The sequence below is a fragment of the Propithecus coquereli genome, unplaced genomic scaffold (genome assembly GCF_000956105.1).
Source record: "Propithecus coquereli isolate 6110/MARCELLA unplaced genomic scaffold, Pcoq_1.0 Scaffold56, whole genome shotgun sequence".
Classification (NCBI taxonomy): domain Eukaryota; kingdom Metazoa; phylum Chordata; class Mammalia; order Primates; family Indriidae; genus Propithecus; species Propithecus coquereli.
Genome location: NW_012151507.1, coordinates 589734 through 611718, shown reverse-complemented (window position 1 = coordinate 611718; position 21985 = coordinate 589734). Strand labels below are relative to the sequence as shown.

General features: G+C 36.0%; 1 protein-coding gene across 3 annotated transcripts in view; it reads right to left on the bottom strand.

Annotated features, from left to right (window-relative positions):
• Positions 1-303: 303 nt before the first annotated feature.
• Positions 304-21985, bottom strand: part of MAEL (maelstrom spermatogenic transposon silencer) — a 53113-nt gene continuing 31431 nt past the window's right edge. For all 3 annotated transcript variants that reach the window (XM_012657772.1, XM_012657769.1, XM_012657771.1), the window contains 7 exons: positions 18146-18270; positions 17337-17391; positions 17070-17211; positions 5532-5594; positions 4652-4784; positions 1423-1498; positions 304-863 (listed from right to left, as the gene is read on the bottom strand). In XM_012657772.1, the coding sequence (XP_012513226.1) occupies positions 676-863; positions 1423-1498; positions 4652-4784; positions 5532-5594; positions 17070-17211; positions 17337-17391; positions 18146-18270 (782 nt within the window). In that variant the 3' untranslated portion in view covers positions 304-675. The remainder of the gene's footprint in view (positions 864-1422; positions 1499-4651; positions 4785-5531; positions 5595-17069; positions 17212-17336; positions 17392-18145; positions 18271-21985) is intronic.

Sequence of the window (21985 nt, the reverse complement as noted above, 5' to 3'; positions counted from 1 at the left end):
CCAGTTTAAGTCAATCACAGAGTGAATATTTGACTCAACATGACATCTATTTGGAGAATACAAAGAGCTTTGTGGTCCGATGGACCTGGAATTTGGTCACTAGCCATGTGACTTGGGGTAAATTATATAACCTTCTCATTTTGCCTTATCTTTCAAATGACTCTTTTTGCCAAAGTAAGAATATTTCAAAGACTTTTAAAAAATGTTTGTTAAAGGCTAATTTTGTTAGTTATTTGCAATGAAAATAGCCTGCAGGTTTCTAGTGTAAGGTTCCCATTTTATAATAGGAAGAAATTAATGCTATTTTAGAACCTTTCGTAAGAGATGTTCGATACTTTTATTGTCGGGGGAAAGTTATTATCAATTTATAACATTTCCAAAAACACAACTCTGAAAATGCCAGTTTTGTTCTTACAGAACTCAAAACTTGAATAGTATACCCATCATACAGTCAGGAAGTAGAACAATCCCTCAAAAAAAAAAAAAAAAGCAAAAATGCCAAGATCTTCTCCAACCACAATTATTTTTAATCTATGAAAGAGAATTTCCTTACAAATTAGGTAGTTTTTACAGTCGTGATAGTTACCACTGATGTGATCTGTTTGTTTAATATGACTGTAGTGAGAAGGGAAGTTGGGCTTGTTATTTTTCCAGAAATTGAAAAAAGTACCATCATTAAGAGAACGAAGAGAAAGATTTGTATCCATCCTTTTGGGACATATAAGGTGAGAGTGAAGTCTCACAGTTGGAGAATTTGTGGATATTGCTGGAGGAATTGGAGATGCTCTCTAGTAAGCGGGTAATCCCTCTTCCCCGAACACTGCTGTTTTGGCCAGAAATTTTCACCCCAGATGGGTAGTCACCTAGGGTATTGAAAAGATGAAAAAAGAAACATAGCAATTTTATAATTTTATTATAAAGAGATGCCTCAATTAACTGACTCATCCTACAACAGGCTCTTACTAAGCCATAACTAAATGGATCAAGAATAGGAGAAAGATTCTTATAGACAAAAGACTGAACAAGAATGTTTCTTTTCATTCTTAGGCCAGGAAATGTTAACTGAAGTTCTTCAGGCACCACTTGAAATTTCATGTGATTGGCTTTTAAAATTTCTTGTCTCCCAAAAGACATCATCCCATCAAAACTATAAAACCATAGCTACCATAAGAAAAATAGGTTTTCTTTTAAGTGCCCGGAACAAAATTCTGAGGAGTAATATACACTGTGTCAAACTGACCCAAAAATGTACACATCAAAATTGGTAAAGGTGCTAATTCTAACTAAAACTACCAATTCAACAAGCTCCTTATATCCCAAAACTAATTTGGAAACACTGGTTTAAATATCACCCCTGGGATCTAGATAATCAGCTTTGACGCCCTAACATCCTTTAAGTAAATTTTGATAAAAGATGCTTACCAATGGGTGTGTTTGTTCTTTGATCCTGATTAGAATAGTTGAAATGAGAGAATCCTGGACTCTCAACCCTTAGCTTCTGTAAATAACAGGAATACCAGAGGAAAAAAATGTTTATTTCTTATCAATTATTGGATGGTTTTTACTTTCAAATTACTCTTTAAAAATGATAACATTAAAATACTTTTCCAATGTCTGATCAACTTTTGCTGCAAAAGGAGGAGAGAAATAGGGTAGACTTTGGAGGAAAATTAGGAATTAGAGGGTTAAGAGAAGGTTTGCTTTTTTTAAAGGATGAGATTATAACACGTTTGCTGATAAGAATGAATCAGAACATAGAAAAACCCTGATGACACAAGAAAGGGGAAAATTACTGGAGCTATGTCCTTGAGTGGAAGAAAATGAGATCTAAAATATAAGTAGGCTGGTTTTAGATATGATCATAGACCATTCATTACAACAGAAGGAAAGCAGAGGAGAGAGCTGCAGGTAGATGAGGTGATAGGACTATGCAGACAATCTCTCCTGATTAATTCTATTTTCTCAGAGAAACAGGAGACAATGGCATCAGCTACAAGGGTGAGGGAAGAGGTGATGGAAGTTTGAAGGGAAAGAAGGTGAGAAGTGACTGTCTAGGAGAGTAGGAGACTAATCAGACTACAGAAATGGATAACTGCCAGGCAATATTAAGGGCCCACTTAAAGTTGGTGATGATGAATATTCAGTAAGATCAGTCAGCATGGCAGTTTCTTTCCAGCCTTGTTTAGCTTCATAGGTGTTAAAAGTTAAAGTAGGTGAAGAGACAGATTTAATCAAGGTTAGTATTTATCAACTATGATGAATAAAAGAGCCAATGGAGTTGACAATGAGTGCAAGGCAGTGGAAATGACAGACTAAGGAATTTAAGCTGGGAAGGAAGGAGGTGAGAGGGAGGAATGGAGGTAGTAAAGGAGGAGACACGAGGCTGCAGCATTACTGGTGTGAATGGTGCCCCTGGAGTTGTGCAATGCAGTGGCCCTGTAAGGGAAAGTAACACGGCAGAGGCATAAATGAATCGTAGGTCCTCACAGAGGTAAAAGAATTGCTGATACCAGGGTACTAGAGGAAGACAGTGGTAGCCAGAATGATGTTTAAAATTTAAATTATGGAGGAAGTGCCACCGGACCCCAAGATATGATCATGGGAGTGGGAACCTGTGTGGTAAAAGACAGGATCATTGGAGAGGAATCAAAGAACTGAGAGGGCAAGCAGCTGGAAGTAAAGATTACCTATAGAGAAGCTAAAATAAGGAATTCTGATGGGAAAACTGATTTCCTGGCACAGTGATGCTCTAACAATGAGAAGGATCAACTCAGGGGTCTACTGACCCTGAAAAGGGGTTGTCAGGTCCTCCAGCCTTAATGGCATGAGATTCAAAGCCTAGGAATTTTAGGGAGAAGGTATAAGGAAGTCTGGAAGCTGCAATCAAGGACAACTACTTCAAATGTAGGCTCACTACAAATGAGGGAGAAAAAGATGTCACCATTTGAAAGGGCTAACAGAGAAGCAGTATCCTTGGGCGGGGGGGGTGTCAAGCTTTAATTAGAACCAAGAAGGTAAACAGATTTCCCCAAAAAGAGGTGGAAGATATCTGAGATTTAGCTGATAACCGAGGCTGAGAAGATCCACAGGAAGGTTTCTTAGAAGTTGGGGAGGGCTGGGAAACAGGATCAGCCAAGTAAGACCAGTCTGGGAGATGACAGAGAATCTAGGAGTCCTGGGCTTCCCAGAGTAACTTATGTAAACAATAAAAAGGCACGTTATTGAGATTAATTCTGGTGATGTCAACACAGATGGTGATGATGAGGCTAAGATAGGGTTTCTCAACCTGGGCACTAATGACATTTTAGGCTAAATAATGCTGTGCTGTGGGAGGCCTTGCTGTATAGACAAAATGCTTAGCAGCATCCCTGGCCTTTATCCACTAGATGTCGGTCAGTAGTACCTCTCCCCAGTTGTGACAACCAAAATGTGTTGACATTGCCAAATGTCCCATGGAGTAACGGTCCCCAACCTTTTTGGCACCAGGGACCGGTTTCATGGAAGACAATTTTCCCACGGAGGGTGGGGTGGGGGTGGGGGTGGAGCTCAGGTGGTGATGCAAATGATGGGGAGCGGCTGTATAGATGAAACAGATGAAGCTTCATTCATCTCCTGCTGTGCACACCCCCCGACCACTTGCCTCCCCCAGTTCTGGTCCACAGCCCAGGGTTGGGGACTGCAGCCCTGTAAGACACAAAATTGAGTTGAGAACCACTGGGCAAAGGGTTAATATGGAGGAGACAGAAAGGTCTTGCCCAGAGTATATATGGAGAGCTCTGGAGTCTCTCCTTTTCAAGTCTTTTCAAGAATGTCATGTAAATGGAATCATACAGTGTGTTATATAGCATATAATCTTTGGAGACTGCTGCTTTTACTTGGCATAATTAATGTCTTTGAGATTCATCCTAGTTGTTTGTATCAATAGTTCATGCCATTTTTTGAGTTTCCTTTTTATTAACTGTTAACCTATTTTTAAATAATAACAACATTTATTTATTACCTACTATGTTCCAAGGCAGAGGTCTTGGCATTTTCACACATTGCTGCATTTAATTGTAACAGCTACTAGCTCCTATTATTGTTCTTGTTGAGGAATTGGCACAGATCAAGTAACTTGCATAAGGACGCAAAGCCTGTATGTAGCAGGCTTTGTATTTATTTCCCAAAATAAAATTCAGGATTCTGACTCTAGAACCCATACTCTTAACTGCTACACTTAATAGTGTAAAGAGGACTATTAATAAGTAAAAAGCAAGGAGAGAGGAATGGTGGTAGAGAAATCAAGCTTTTATCCAAATCCTCAATCAGGTCTTAAATATTTTTGAGGTAGATATTTAGAATATTTATGTTATCTACATTCAGAAATTTAATTTTTAGAATAGATCTTTGGATGTGTTTTGTATAAAGACTAAATGCCAATTTTAATTTTCTTAAAATTTTGTTAAATGTAGTAAGAAAATATACCCGGAAGGAAAAGGATTTTATGCAAGATCCAACTGAATTAGATTTGACATGCCATGATGGATTTGAAAATAATTTTTAAGGTAAAGAAAAGAACCAAACAAAGGCTTGATCTTTAGCTATTGTTGACCTACTACATTGAGTAGGACAGCCAGAGAGACCAGTAAGCTGCCAAAAGTTAGCTCCGTACCTGGTAACGCCCTGCATCCAATACAACCATTTTTGGAGTCACACTATTGCTGGCCTTATAATCTTGTAGTGGTACATGAGCTTCTGTGAGCTGGATTCCAAAGAGAGTAGCCAGAGAATTACTGATGCAGTACCTTTAAAAGGAAATAAGAAAAAATTCACTATCAGAATCTCATTTTATTTACTCTAAAAGCATTTATATTTTAAAATCTCTAACATAAAGAAAGCATCTGAAATACCACTTTAAACTGAGAAAAAATAGAGATTCAGAGAAGAGATAGGAATATGTAGCAACATACATCATATAACAGGTTATTATTGGTAAGAAATCTTCTGATTACCAGATAAAATTTCAGGTTCATTATAAGGTAATGGGAATGAGGGTTAAGATTACCAGGATTCTCAAATATTTAAGGCAAGGAGAGGGCAGCAGCAGAAATAAGACTACAACCATAAACACTTACGTATCCTCAGAACCAATAATCATTCGTTCTGTGAAAGGACTACCAGAGGACCCAGATATCTGGGGCTCCAGGTGCTTTTACTACAGAATGAGAAGAAAAGGTCTTTTTTTTTTTAGACCACCTTCACAAGGAAATGTCTTTAGTGATAGTAGGGAATTTCACTCTCCTACAGGAATCCTAGAAGGAAAATTTTCAACAAGTGCTTCTGAAGGGTTCACACAAATTGCTTAGGTGAATAGTGACATGGACAGAAGAATAACAGTAACATGAAGTAAAAAACCACCTTTGTTTAAAATAGAATTGTAGAAATAGAAGTGCCTAGAGATTCACCCCAGCTGCCAAAGCAACAGCAAGCAAAATGGCAAAGAATTCAATGCAGAACACAGCACTATGAAGAAACACCTTTCTCCAACTTACGCAATCTTCCTGCAAACAGCTAAAGCACAGAAGAGAATATCATTTTCTTCATGCCACTTGCACCTGTACATAAAAAAAAACGGACTTTAATATCCTAACTGAAGTACTACTATTTAGGAGTTTTTATATGCAGAGATTTCTAATGTACTTACCTGAAATCATTAAGAAAAACTGACACAGTCACTCAAAGATTAAGACTCCTAATTTAACACACAAACAGATTTTTTAAAAACAAACTTTATATTACTTCCTCTGATATAAATTCATAATATTATGCAAACTATACATAACCATAACAGTTAAGTTTTACCTTGAAATAAAATGAGTATCCTAGGGGCACATCAGTGACTAAGATCAACATGCACTCATTCGACATTTACAGAATGCACACTATTTGTGCCAGGCATTGTTAGGCACTAGAGATACAATATTAAATAAAACAGAAACTACTGTCCCACACAAAACTTACTTTCTAGTGGGGAAGACAGACTAAAAAAGATACGCAAGCATAACACACAGTAATTTAGAAAATGGTAAGTTCTAAGGAGAAAAAATGAAAAAGATGATATGAAATATCGGGGAGAGACAACATTTTAGGTAAGGTAGCAGGAAAGGCATCACTAAGAAGGTGGTGTTTGAGTGAAAACCTCAGGAGGTGATGTTGGAGAGGAAATTTATGTGATTCAATACAAGGTTACATGTGCAAAACAACATACTTTCCTGACAAGAGGCACTATAAACTTGTATATATCTTTCCACTGGGTATGTAATCTATTAAGACTCAGAACAGCACTACTCACACAATACAAAGCTTGCCTATACCTAGCAAGAATCTTCATTTAAAATGACAAACGCACTAAACAGTACAAGTATAAAAAATCAGTCACTTACACTGAACAGAAGTTATTAAACTGAATGGAAGACTATCTAAACATAAGATGAAGAATTTCCCACTGTTTTTCCAAAGAAAACTAATCTAATAAATGTGATTCATAAAACTCTTAACTCTTAAAATGAAGCCTTAGGTTAAAACTAAACCTAATTTCTTAGACAATCACACAGAATCAAGTCATTTTTAGTTTCTAATTAGTTCTGCTCTTTGTCCAGAACTCAAATCCCAAGTATAGCCCTACCTCCTATACACATTTTCCATTGGGAATCGGATCTGAAATAAAAGCAACTGAAAAACTAACAATATACTCCATGATTAAAACAAATAAAAAAATCTCATCCTGGGGAAAAATGCCTCTAAATCTACAGTTACACTATTAAAAATGACATTATTTTGATCTGTTTTTACTCTTACTTCTTGATCTTCTTCCTCCAAAGCATCCCACTAATCTCCCTAAAAGTATGAGTGTATTTTCTAGCAAAGGAAGGTTCATTGTATAAATCTGTCAGAAATCGGAATTGCTTTGTATATTTTGTTAAGCTAAAGTCACGGCTTACTCCCAAAGCTCCAACACTATCTCACCCACTCAAATGATGTGCAGCATAAAGGCCTTTATACCCCTTCTTTATCTCAAAAGGTCCCAATGGTCTCCTTTTCTCCTATTTCAGCATTATTATTCCTCCTTCCTTTCAAGGATAACCCTGTCTTTACCTGCCTTATGAAGCACTGTCATCCTATAGCTACATATATGCTCTAGTCTAACTGATACAGTGGTTTTTCTTAAACAGACTCTGCGCTGTCATTCCTCTGAGTCACTGTTCAGGCCATTTTCTATCAGAAAGGTCCTCTTCTCCTTCAACCCAAATCTCTGCTCACAGAAATTCTATCCATCTTTACAGAAGAATCAAATAAAACATTTATTCTGTAAAGTATTTCATAGTTTTTAAACCCTTCCACTGAAGTGACTTCTCCCTTATCTGATCTATCATAACCTTTTGAAACTCTTAAGAATTACCAGAAATCACTGTATATGACTTTAGTGTCTTCACATGCTTTATTGCTCTTATCAGAGAGGAGACTCTGAGGGCAAGGATGTCACTCTTTCCTGTATTTACCATAGAAACCAGTCAAGCACCTATGTATAAGAGCTGCTCAAATTTTTATTAAATATGAAAAGCTCACTAAATTGGGCTAAGAAAAACTATTATAAAGTGATGTCAAAGAATAAAATTGCATCTCTTAATACTACTATTTCTGGGGTTGCTGGTTCATGATGGTGAATTTAACACATGCACAAATTTATCTCCTCTTGTTCCCCAGGCCCTATCAAAATGATAGTCAAAGAGTAAAAACAGTAGATGTTCACAACAATGGAAAAAACAGGAATAGGCCTCCACAGAAGAGAGTTTAACAAATTTGTGGAAAATGAAGAAAACAAAAAAATGGTTAACTGATGATGCTGGAAAGAAGTCAGTCTTCTGTGCTCTCATTAGAGGCTACAGCAGGAGAGGATTTGCCTGTCAGAATTCTGAGGCTCTGGACTCATAGTCATGTCCCTACCCAGAGAGCAGAGATAAGACATGAGGTTGAACTTCTGTAAAAAGAATAGTCAACTTCCCTGACTCCACGCAAAAAGTGAACTGTTCTTGGAGAATCAAGCAACAAGAATGGCTGCAGGTACCCTAAAGCAAAGCCTTCCACATTCTGGCATTTAGGATTTTGCCTCCAACTTAACATTTAGCACTCTTGTCTGCTCTCCCTGTAGCGAAGCCTAATCAGTTGATAGTCCCCACTGAACAACATGAAACAGTTACTTGGCTTTGCAGCCTGATTTCTAAATATGAACATAATCAAGGATAATCAGACATTCAAGGAAAGCCTGCAATGAAAAAGACCAAAATAGGAAGATCACAACTCACAACCCAAAAGAATGAGATAATCCAGAGAACAAAAGCAAACTAATAGCCTTAACAGGCTAGTCTAACAGAGAAGAGTGTGCAGAAAGTCACACTATTTTATAAAATGGTCAAGAAGACGTTTTTGGTCCCGCTAAGCACTTCAAGTGGATTTACAAAATGACTGCATCCAGAATCTGAGTTTTTCTCATCTCTTCAACCCTCATCAACACTGATGACAGCTATGATGATTTGTGTAACATGGTAACAATTATAGGTTGAGAGGTACTGAGACTTCAAAAAGTAAGCCTCTGCCCAAGTTTTAAAATGTCAGAGCTTGTTAGGGCTCTGTGCTGAGTCCTCTTCTCTTTCTGTCTCCTGCCTAGATGAGCTCATCTACACGCTATAAGGTCCATCAAGGCAGAGGACTTGTCTCTCTTCATTGTAGCTTCAGTACCCAGAACAATGTCCAGCACATAGTGAAAAGGGAAGGCTGACATTACCCAAACCTTTCCACGGAGCTCTAGGTCAGGACGAACAGCTACTTGCTTGCTGTCTCCGCATGTACTGTCTCACCAGTACCCCTGAACATTCTAAACTTGCTCCCTTCTTCCCCATCTGTCTAGTAGTAAACACTAAAAACCTGGGTATCATATTTGGTCATTTCTTTCCATTTTATCTCCCTGGTTTCAGTCTACCAGCAAGGTCTACTGACTTTTACCCATCTTAAATCTACCTATTCCTCTGCATCTCTACTGTCCACCATCCTAGCACCAGCCATTTCTTGCCTGGACTAGAGAAACCACCTAATAATCACAGGCTCCATACTTTCTTTCTTACCTCCTTATAATCCATCCATTAAAAACTCAGAGATCTTTTAGAAACTTAATCTGACACTGCCCTACTTGATAAAATTCCTTCTATGGCTAACAAGGCCTTGTGCTTCTGGCCCCTCCTTATTTCTTAAATCTCATCTTGTGCATTCTGATCTTTGCTCCCAACTCCTCAGTCACACTGATTGCCTAACAATTTCTAGTAAACACCAAGCTTTTGCCTCAAAGTCTTTGTATCTCTATGCCCAAGATGTTCTTCTTTCCATTTTTTGCATGGCTGCATCCTTCTCCCCACACTTTGGTTACCAGCTTTAACGTTATGCCCTTTAAAAAAGTCTTCTTGATCATTCTCTAAAGTAGTCTTCCTTTGTACACACTCTACTCTGTTAGAGTATCCTGTTGATTTCCTTCTTAGTACTTACCACAAGCTAAAATTACCATTTTCTTTATTAATGTATGTCTCTTTCCCACCTGTTAGCTTCTTGAAAGGGAGAGACCACACTAATTTTGCTCACTATTGTACCTTCAGTCCAGTGCCTAGCAGAGGAAATGCTCAATAAATTATTTGTTGATTCAATAAAGGCCACCATGCTTTAATCCGCAGGTCATAGACTGTGAGTCAGTCTAAGGACATTTATGGCAAGAAGCATCAGGAGGATGAGAGATCTACACAATTATAAATATTCTTAGCCTCCAAAATAATACGATAGTTATTAACAGCCTGCTTAAATTCTAATATACACTTTGTGTAACTGTACTCAATGTCACCAATATTAAAAACCTACCTATTTCTCCTAGAGCTAGACAAAACATTTGTCAAAAACTTACTATAAACCTAAGGTCTTTTAGGAGGTGTTGAAGAGCAGTATTTGAAATGATTACCATTTACTTATATTAGCAAATTCTAACAACAGTTTCTATCGTCCGCTACAATCCAAACTTCCTTATAAAATATTATATATTGGAATATTGCTATGTAATGAAGCTCAGTAAAAAGTAGATTCATCCTGTCCAAAGCAATTTATTACTAAAGTGCTTAAAGTACTTTATTACGGTTTCATCTTTAAGAAAATCGCATGGCACAGGTCTCAAAGAATGTCTTACACCAAAACTACTCTAGTCTTGTTGCAGTGTGTACTTACTCTGCTGAACTCAACACTGTATTTCTTCAATTATAAAGTGTGCTTTGCTCACATTCTAACCAAAATTAAAATGTATCTTACAATTGAAGGTATTCTACAATTGCTATTGGACAGTCTAGAAATATTAATAGTTGCAACGGCCTAAGCATGTAGAAATTTGATTATTATTCTTGATGGTAACTAAACAATTGCGATCCTTCCACATTTAGTCAATAAACCCTTTAAGATTATTTGAGGAAGTATTGGTTTGTCTCTGAAAACTTTTACTGACCTCTTCAGGTAAGATCAAGAAAGAGCCAGCATCAAAATTTGCAGAAAGGGTGTCAGTTGCTTGGAAGAAAACCCCAGAGACAACAGTGGAGTTTTCTTTTAAGAAATGCTGTATACAATAAAAAACATGGACACTCAATGACTCCGAACGTGAAATTTTTGAAATACTTCAGCCAACAGCTGGGGTAGTGGTACATAAATCCAAATATCCAAACATAATCCATAAACTTTACAGATTAACAAGAACAAAACAACCAAAACAGACCAGACAAAATCTATACCTGCAGCACAATTAGAAGATAGGACACTACAAAACTCAATTACTTGTAAATAGAAAAAAGAAAACTTTAATTTCCAATGGAGCAATTTCTCAACCTCCCACCTCAAGCCTTTATATGGAAAGTGGTGTTCAGAAAAAGAAACCAAAACTGTGAGGAAGTGAGAGAAAGGAAAGAGGGAGCCTAAGATTAAATTTAAATCATCCTTGCAATGATAAAGACCACTCTTTATATAAATACTGACACTGAGTTCTGGTAGACAGGAGCACTGACTACAGGAAAGTGCCTGTGCTGAGGAAAATAGGGAGAGAGACGAGCCCTTTAGAAACTGGATGGAGGATTTTTGAATCTATATTCATGAGGGATACTGGCCTGAAGTTTTCTTTTTTTGTTGTGTCCTTTCCTGGCTTTGGTATTAAGGTGATATTGGCTTCGTAGGATGAGTTAGGAAGGATACCATCTTTCTCAATATTGTGGAATAATTTCTGTAGTATAGGTATTCTAATCTTTGACAAAGCAGACAAAAATATACACTGGGGAAAAGAATCTCTATTAAATAAATGGTGCTGGGAAAACTGGATAGCTACATGTAGAAGAATGAAACTGGATCCCCACCTCTCACCTCTCACAAAAATCAATTCAAGATGCATATCAGACTTAAACCTAAGGCATGAAACCTTAAGAATTCTAAAAGAAGATGTTGGGAAGACCCTTTCAGACATCGGCCTGGGAAAGGAATTCCTGAAGAAGATCCCCAAAGCAATCACCGCAGAAACAAAAATAAACAAATGGGATCTGATCAAATTAAAAAGCTTTTGCACGGCCAAGGAAACTATCATTAGAGCAAATAGACAGCCTACAGAATGGGAGAAAATATTTGCTCTCTACACATCTGATAAAGGGTTGATAACCAGAATCTATCTAGAATTAAAAAAAAAATCAGTAAGAAAAAATCAAACAACCCCATCAACAAATGGGCAAAGGAAATGAACAGAAACTTTTCAAAAGAAGACAGAATAATGGCTAGCAAACATAAAAAAATTCTCAATATCTCTAATCATTAGAGAAATGCAAATCAAAACCACAATGAGATATCACCTAACCCCAGTGAGATTGGCCTCTATCAAAAAATCCCAAAGCAACAAATGCCGGCAAGGATATGGAGAGACAGGAACACTGTTACATTGCTGGTGGGACTTCAAATTAGTGCAACCTCTGTGGAAAAGAATTTGGAGATACCGCAAAGAGCTAAAAATAGAAATACCATTCGATCCAGCAATAGCACTATTAGGCATCTACCCAAAAGAGCAAAAAACATTCTATGATAAAGACATCTGCACCTGAACATTTATAGCAGCACAATTCACTACTGCAAGAATGTGGAAACAACCCAAGTGCCCGTCAATCCATGAACAGATTATTAAAATTTGGTATATGTATACAATGGAATATTATTCAATCATAAGAAACGACAGTGATCTAGCACCTCTTATACTTTCCTGGATTAAACTTAAGCCCATTATCCAAAGTGAGGCACCACAAGATCAGAAGAATGGGCTCCACTTGTACTCGCCATCGAATTGGTACTAACTGATCAATACTAGTGTGCTCACATGGCAGAAATACTCTCCAGGGATTAGGGGGATTGGAGGGGGGGTAAACCCGCAACTAAAGGACATGGAGAGCACTGTAGGGGGGAAGGGCATGCCCCTAACCCTTGCTTGGGTGAGGCAGACAAAGTGTAACCTTAATGTTTGTACCCTCTTAATACCCTGAAATTAAAAAAAAAAAAAAAAAGAAAGAAATTGGATGGAGGGGGGAAAAAAAAAGCAAGAGGGGGAAATTTAGGATCCTACAGGAAAGGAGAGGAAAGAAAGAAAGCAAGCCTGAAAGGATCTACAAACCATACTCCCACAACCCTCCCAAAATTCATTAAAGAACCCATTACTTTGCTATGCTGACTAAAGAGGAAGCTCTTGAGCTCTAAAGACTCTCAAACCTCTTCACAAATTATCAGCCCTCTTTAAGAAATGCAAAGGAACAATGCATCTTCATCTATAGAAAGCTATTATAAGGAGAAAACATAAAAGGAGAAAACACTTTAGCTGGTAACTCCTTCTCATCTCCTCCCCCGCAAAAAAATGTGAAGGAGAAGAAAACTGTAACATACAATTACACATTGAATTAAATATCCTCACAAAAGAATGTGTGGATATGGAAACACACCCTGAATGGGAAACTTCAGAAACAGAAATTAAAAAAAAAAAGACAGTAACAGTCGACTAAACTCAGGAACAAAAGAGAAAAAAAGACAAAATCATACTGGAAAAGAACTAAATTACAAACTGCCCAAAGAAGAATAGATTCATTAGGAAAGTTAATAAGGAAAATTGAAGAAAGCAGAAAATTATCAAGAGAATAAATGATTAAAGAAAGTAAAAAGGCTCAGAAAAAGTGATTAAAATGAAAAATAGGCAAAGAAGATCAAACATAGATATATTAGACTCTTTTAAGAAAAAAAAATTAAGCAGTGGAATAGAACTATATAATATTAAATGATCTAAGAAAAATCTCCAGAAATAGAACCTAATTCTATATATTGAAAGGGCTTACCAAACGCCTTCGAAAATGGACCTGCAATAATAAACTCAGAAAAACACCCTAGTAAAACTATTAGACTTCAAAAATAAAAAACGACTAAGGTTTCCAGGCAAAATGATCAAGTAATTCCAGGCAAAAATATCAGATAACTAAGGCCAAGAGAATTAACTGACTGAAGTTTGCAAAAGGAACACAAAGCAATACAATGGAGTTATATTTTCTAGAAACTCAAGGAAATAAAGTATAAACCATCAGAAAAAGGTTTAGACATGGAAAGAATACAGGGAACACCTGTCTATGGGCCCTAATCAATCTACTATATCAAGGCTCACGTATTTTAAGGCATCAAATAACAGTGACCCATTTAAAACTAAAGGAGATGCAATGAGACATCGACAGAAACATTGTAACTGGAGAGATTAGAACCACTCTCAATACAAGATCAATTGGACAAAATATAAAGACATAAGAAAATCTGAACGTAATCAATGTAGATCTTATGTATATACCAAATACTACACCCTGAAAATAAAGAATACATATTCTCACATGCCCATAGAACAGTTATAAAAATTAATTATATATTAAGTTAGGGGAAAAACCCCAACACTGATAACTTCCATCAAGTAGAAATATTATAAATAACATTCTTTGATCACAATGCAAAAGCATTGTGAATTTACTAACAGAAACAAAAATCAGAAAGACTTTTTGATCTGGACATTTAAAAGCCTTGTATTTAATTCCTGGTTGAGAGCTAAAATGACAGAATTTGTTAAAAATGACCATGAACGTATTGCATGTTAGAATCTATGGGATTTATTGAAAATAATGATTAAAAGACAAACGCTACTAAACGCTTATCAATAAAAATCTAACAAAAGACAAATGAATTCAGTTCCTAGCCCCCCCAAACTAGAAAAAGAACCATAAAGTACAAAGAGAATAAGATAAAAGCAAAAATTAGTAAGAGAATAGAAAAATAGTTGCAATAAATTAAAATCCTGTTGTTTTGAAAAATTAAAATGGACAACATACTAGCTAGCTTAAGAAAAAAAAGGAGAGGGCACAAATATACAAGAAATGATGAGATAAACCACCAAATTTAAAAAATTTAAACAAATTTAAAAAATTTTAAGAGACTACCTTCCTTGCAGATCTTTAAACAAAAAAAATTTGAATATCTATATAAAATGTACAATTTCCTAGGGTAATACAGATTTCCAAAATTTACCACATTAGAATTAGAAAGCCTGATAATCAAAGTAATTTCTGTAGAAGAGAAAGTTATCAAGAACTGCCCCCACAAAAATGCACCAGTCCCAGATATATACAGTCTCTGTGAGAAAAATTTTAAAACATCTTTGAAAAACACAAAAATAGATTTGAACAATGGAAAAACACTGCTTGTTCTTGGATACAACTCAACATTATAAAGATTTCAGTTCTCCCTAATTTATAAATCTAATGCAATCTCAACAAGCTCAACAAGCTTTTTTATGGAGCTAGAATGAAGTGACATTTCTGACTATACTTTTTTTGTTTACATATGGTAATGCTTTAGACATTCAAAAGACAATTAAATTAACAAAAGCAGGGAAAAAACAAAAATGGAATAGAAATAAACAAATCAACTATATTTCAAAAGAATAATTTAAGTACACTGAAGAAGGAAAAATAACAACCTCACTTTTGAACAAAGTATTTTGGCTATATACTTTCAGACTGAAAATAACTATAAACAAATTCTGAACCACTGTTAGTCTTTTTTTTTTTTTTTTTTTTTTACAATGGTGGTATCACATAATTCTGAAAAATACTGAGAGCCAGGTTTCTTGCTCTCTGAGAAAGGAAATACAAAAATAAAAAAGTGGAACACTAGAGAACCTTATGGTATTAGATTAAAATTGTAGGTTCAGTATGAAATGTTGGTGAGACAAAGATAAAAACAGAGAGTGAAAGACCTAGCTACATAAAAATGTGTATGGAGGGTGTGTATATATACATACATATATACTTCCTAGCTCTCTCCACTAAGGGAACCTAAAATTAATGATACTCTAGTAAAATATGAGCACACCTAGCACCCAGATCCTATCTCCTAAATACTATATAATATGTTCCACTAAAATGAATCAGGTATCCTTAGAGAAATGGCTAATTCAAGGCTGGAGCAGAGAAAGTACAAGATGAGCCTAGAACATATTGTGCCAGATAGAAAGCAAAGAAGTGCTCAAAGAATGATGAGGCAATGTCAAAAGGACACAGAAACCACTGCTTGAAGGGACTCCCACTGGCCATATATAGAACAACTTGAGCATAAAAATAAATTATGGTATTAACAAATTATAATCCACTGAATAGGAATCCATGAGTCCATACTCATATAAATGAAAAAAATAAATAGGTGAAAAGAAAAAATTCTTTACAGTAGAATGCTAACTAATAAATGTGGAAGGAACAATCAAATTAGAAAAAAAAAATCACCATTTCACAAACATAGTAATAGCTGATTTGGGCAAAAATTGTCACTGGGTGCTAAAACTAGTATATGAAAGTTTGAAGACTAGAATAGTTACCTAATTTCAAAGTATTTCCCTGAAAAATATTTATTAATTATAAGGTGAAAAACAGTCAGTGGAGAAATCTGACAGACACCACCTTAAGTGATCAAAGTTATCATCACCAGTAATGAGACAAACTGACATCATATGCCTCCAGATGGGACACACTGAGAAGACACATCATCGCTTTTGAGGCATTCCTGCCAAAAATGCAAAACCTCAATCTAATCATGAGGAAATACAGACCGGCTTAAATGGAGAAACATTCTATAAAGTAACTGGCCTGTAAAAAAAACTCAAAGAAAGACTGAGGAACTGTTTCAGATAAAAGGAGCCTAAAGAGACAAAATAACTAAATGCAACATGTGATCTTGCACTGGACGCTAGACTAGATTTTTTGGGAAGCTATAAAAAAACATTATTGGAACAACTAACAAAATATGAATATCATCTTCAGATTAGATGAGAGTACTGTATCAATGGCAGTATCTCGATTTTGGTAATTATACTATGGTAATATAAATATTCTTATTCTTAGGAAACACACTGAAGTATTTGGGTATGAAGAGACATAATGAAAGCAACTTACTCTGAAGTAGTTTAGAAAGACAGTGTGTTTATATTTAGAGACAAAATTATAAAGAAAATGTATTAAAGTGTTAACAATTAGGGAATATGAGAGAATGGTATGCTCTGTATTATTCTTACAACTTTTCTATAAGTCTAAGATTATTTCAAAATAAAAAATTCTTTTGCCATTTCACAAATATATTCCTTTAAGTATCTGTGTAATAAAAATATCTGTCTAAATAATTCTAAAAACATTTTTTCATCAATACAAAAATTTTAAGTGATACAAAAGAACAGCGTATTTGGCAGTTTTTGTTTTGAGTGGTACACAAAGTAATATATCTTACAATCCATAAAATCTTATATTCAAGGTAATACTTCTAAAGTTTCATAGGAAAATACTGCATAAAAAGGCGAAGGTAACTAGTCCTACCATATCTTCTCAGTTGAGAAAAAAGTCAAAATCACTGTATTACAAAATTTTTATCAATACCTTGTGTTGCTAGAATAATCCCACATGGCCACATCTAGGAGACTTCGAACCCAGGTCTTGGAGGGCTCCTTGAGAAATTTTTGCTGGTAGATCCCCACTACGAGGTCCTCTACAGTGAGAAGTTCTAGATCTTGCCTGATTTCTTCCATTAGTAAATAGAAAAACACATACAATTCGTAAATTTAGGTTTTTAGAACATATATATCAAACTGGAAGCAAATACAGATGTTATAACGTGCTTCTGCAGTGACCCAGAGTTTTACTTACCTGATGCCTTTGCCATATGCTTCAAACACCAGTTGACTCTGGCTCTGTCATCAGACTGGAGAAGAAAAAAAAAATACTTGTATTTTCTCCTACCTTGAGTTACTTTTAATTAATGTTCTCCTTTCAAAATAGGGGTGGGGGTACAGGGGGTGCAGGAGAGAAAGACTGAAGAGTTTGTGAACTGAAATGAGAACTATAAAAACAACTGACATACACAAGAAAAGACCACTACTATTATTAACCAGTTACATTTATATAGCAATATTAACATACTTTGAGAAGCGAGACCTAGGGTAGGTGAATGAAGAAACCAACATTCAGAAAAAGATGAGGTAATCTGCTCGTTGTTATACTAAAAAGTAGGAAGGTTAAAACCTAATTCTTAAATTCCTAGCCTAGAAGAATTTGGACAAAATAAAGGTTCTCTAAATATTACAAAAAAAGGGGAGGGGCTGTCACAAAGATACTTTTAAATAAAAGGAAATCTTGCTTGGAAGGATAGGTATACAGAATGTAGGATCCACTCTTTAGGATGAAAAGATATTGTAGGTATTTCAGAATGGGGAATTCAAAAAACATGGGATTTACCAAAGTAGAAATATGTTCAGCTTTTGCAGTATTCGAAATCCCTCTAAAATCAGAGAAGTTTTTTTTAAAAAGGCATTATACCTAATAACATTCAAAACAATTCAGAATGAACTTGTTTTAACACACAGATAATACACAGGCAAAAATTCTTTCTTTTGGTACCTTTTATGGATCTTTTGGCATCTAAATGGATACCTTAAGAGAACTTAACTTGAAATTACCTTGCAGTATATAGGTGGCCAGTTCCCTGGGTATGGATGAATAAATCTATAAAGGTTTTGTAACACAGTTGCTTGGTCATGCCCAGATTGAAAGTTTGAAATAGGAATCTTGTGACTAGAATCACCTGAAGGAAATAAAAAGGAGATAAAAGTTCACATTTTGAGCAAGAAAAATATTACAGGGTAGGTATGGAGGTAGGAATACAAGAAGAAAGTAGTGGGCAACTCATATTCAAGCACTTGTACAATGCCTGGTTATGGTTAGGTGCTTTACATATTTTAATCCATAATCTTACAGTCATTCTATGAGGTGATATATACACCGTAAAGACAAACAATTGAGAATCGCAGAAATCAATAGCAGTTGGTAAACAGTTGAATTATGATTCAAACCCAGGTTTGCTAAGTGATCAGGCCTGCAGTGTTTTCACTATTCCCATGTCGTTCTTCATGAATGTTTTATTAATAAGGCTTGAGAACTTAACAGTAATGACTGCTTTTTAAAAGGTTGTAAGATGAAGATTTCCACTTCCAGAATAAAGAAGGGTCAAGTAATTCAGACCAAACCTCTCGCAAAAAATAAAAAGGCTTGAGGGTATTAAGAGCACACAGAGCAGTAAGGAATTATTGGGTCAAGATGCAGGAGACTACCAAAATCCAGACAAGTGAGTAGCTTTGGGGGAGTTTTTCCCCGGTCACTTGCCAATTCCAGATGAGGAAGCTAAATGGCTGAGCAATGTGCTTTTCACAGCCCGTGGGGCCTGGCTTTTTCGGCTCCCAGGTGTCTGAAAGAAGCAAACATAAATCCTCTCTGGGGCAAGATAACATCATCAGAGGCCTCAAATTACTTTGAAATCATTTTTTCTCCAAATACTCTATAAATAACCAGGTACACAAAGAAAGGAGAATGAGAACCAAAATAAAGTTGATAGAAAGATAAACCCATAGGCATTGGAGATACTTAAGTTATTAACACAGATTTTAAATAATTGTGCTTATATTTGAGGAGATCAAATTATAAATTTCAGCATAAAATTAGAAACTGTAAAAAAAAAAAAAAATGCCAGTGTCTTCTTATGACAGACTAGGGAAAACCTGAAGAAATGAAACACCTGCTTGAAAGTACTACAGAGACAGAAATGCAGTGAAGAATTATAGGCCCAAAACCTTGAAAAGGAAGAAATCTTAGACAGCTGAATCTGGCCATGTGGGTTTGTTTCTCCCCAAGGGTATTTAACAATTCTGGAAAAGGAGATTTAGAGGCTGAGAAACTGGACAGAGTTTTCATTAGACCCAGAGCTGGTAAGAATTAAAATTATTATTTCAGCATTACTTCTGTAAATAAAAAATTTACAATTAAAAAAAATATTCCATTGTATTCTAGCTTCCATTGTTTATGCTGTGAAGTCAACCGTAAATTTTACTGATAATCCTTTGGTAGTCATCTGTCTACCCTCATCTGTTTTCTAGTAAAGATTAACTAGAAATAGACTAACTGTTGTAAAGTCTGAAGCCCCTTAATCACTGAAAATGAATTAAGATAATCTGAGATTTCAGTGATTCCACCTTTCTGCAAGATGCAATCATAAATCTTCTTTGGAGAGAAGTAACAAGTTTTCATACATACTGTTTAGCACTCGATTAAAAATATTAAATAACTAGACATATAAAGAGATCTGATAACTTGATTGAATAGCAAGATAACCAACAGACTATACTCAAACCCATTGCTGGGCACAGTGGTTCATGCCTATAATCCTAGCACTTCTGGAGGCCAAGGCAGGAGGATCACTTGAGGCCAAGAGTTTGAGACCAGCGTGGGCAATAGTGAGACCCCATCTCTACAAAAATTTTAAAAATTAGCTGGGCATGGTGGTGTGCCCCTCCTGTAGTCTCAGCTTCTTAGGACGCTGAGGCAGGAGGATTGCTTGAGCCCAGGGGTTTGAGGTTGCAACAAGCTATGGTGATGCCACTGCACTCTAGCCCATGCAACAGAGCGAGATCCTGACTAAAATAAATAAATAAATAAATAAACCCAAAGGAAAACCCCTAAAACAGAATTATCAGACATAAGATTTTAAAATAATTAGGCTTAACATGTTCAGGGAAATTAAAGACAGTAATTTCTGCAGAACCAAAAAACAAATTCACATACTGAAAACCTATTCCCTAGTCCATTTTATGATGGCAAAATAAACTTGATAGTAAAACTAAATAAGGCTAACCTGAGTCTTTACCATAAATGCAAAAACTGTGAAATAAAATAGTAGCAAACCAAACTCAGTAATTTATTTAAGAGATACACAGTGACCACGTTGGGTTTGTTCCTGCAAGGCAAGGTTGGTTTAAATTAGGAAATTACCACATGAATAGACACAAATCATCTGAGATGCAGAAAGAGCATACATTAAAATGTGCAACTGGTATCCCTCTAGCCAAACTGGGAATATAGGCATACCTTGGAGATGCTGTGTTTGGTTTCAGACCACCGCAATAAAGTGAACATCAAAATAAAGTGAGTCATGAAAATATTTTGGTTTCCCAGTAAATATAAGATTTATGTTTACACTATAGTCTACTGAGTGCAATAGCATTATGTCTAAAAACATGTACATACCTTAATTTAAAAATCTTATCGCTAAAAAATGCTAATGATCATCTGAGCCTTCAGCAAGTCTCAATCTTGCTGGTGGAGGATCTTGTCTTGATGTTGATGGCTGCTGACTGATCAGGGTGGTGGTTGCTAAAGGCTGGGGTGGCTGTAGTAATTTCTTAAAACAATACAACAATGAAGCTGTCATATCGACCGACTCTTCCTTTCATGAAAGATTTCTCTGTAGCACATGATAACATTTGATAGCATTTTACTCATAGCAGAATGTCTTCCAAAATTGGAGTCAATCCTCTCAAAGCCCGCTGCTGCTTTCTCAACTAAGTTTGTGTAATATTTTAAGTCCTTTGTTGTCATTTCAATAATATTCACAGCATATTCACCAGGAGTAGGTTCCATCTCAAGAAATCAGTTTTTGCTCATGCACAAGAAGCAGCTCCTCATCAGTTAAAGTTTTCTCATGAGATTGCAGCAATTCAGTCACATCTTCAGGTTCCACTTCTAGTTCTCCTGCTATTTCCACCACACATCTGCAATTACTTCTTCCACTGAAGTCTTGAATCCCTCAAAGTTATTCATGAGGGCCGGAATCAACTTCCTCCACATTCTTGTTAATATTGATATTTTAACCTCCTCCCATGAGTCACAAATGTTCTCAGTGGTATCTAGAATGGTGAATCCTTTCCTTTCCAGAAGGTTTTCAATTTGCTTTGTTCAGATCCATAAGAGGAATCACTATTTATGGCAGCGACAGCTTTATAAAATGTTTTTCTCAAATAGTAAAGACTTGAACATTGAAATTACTCCTTTATCTATGGGCTGCAGAATGGATATTGTGTTAGCAAGCACAAAAACATTAATCTCCTTGTACAACTCCATCAGAGCTCTTGGATGACCATTGTCAATTACTAAAATTTTGAAAGGAATCTTTTCTTCTGAGTGGTATATCTCAACAATGGGCTTAAAATATTCAGTAAGCCATCCTGTAAAACAGATGCACTGTCATTCAGGCTTTGTTATTCCATTTAAAGAGCACAGGCAGCGTTGATTTAGCATAATTCCTAAGAGCCCCAGGATTTCTGGAATGGTAAATTGAGCACTAGCTTCCACTTAAAGTATCCCTAATTGGATAGGGATTAGCCCTAATTGGAGAGTCAGCCTGGCCTTTGACAACTAGAGAGAAGTCAGTGCCTGGCTTCAAAGTCCTAAATGGCATCTTCTTCCAACAG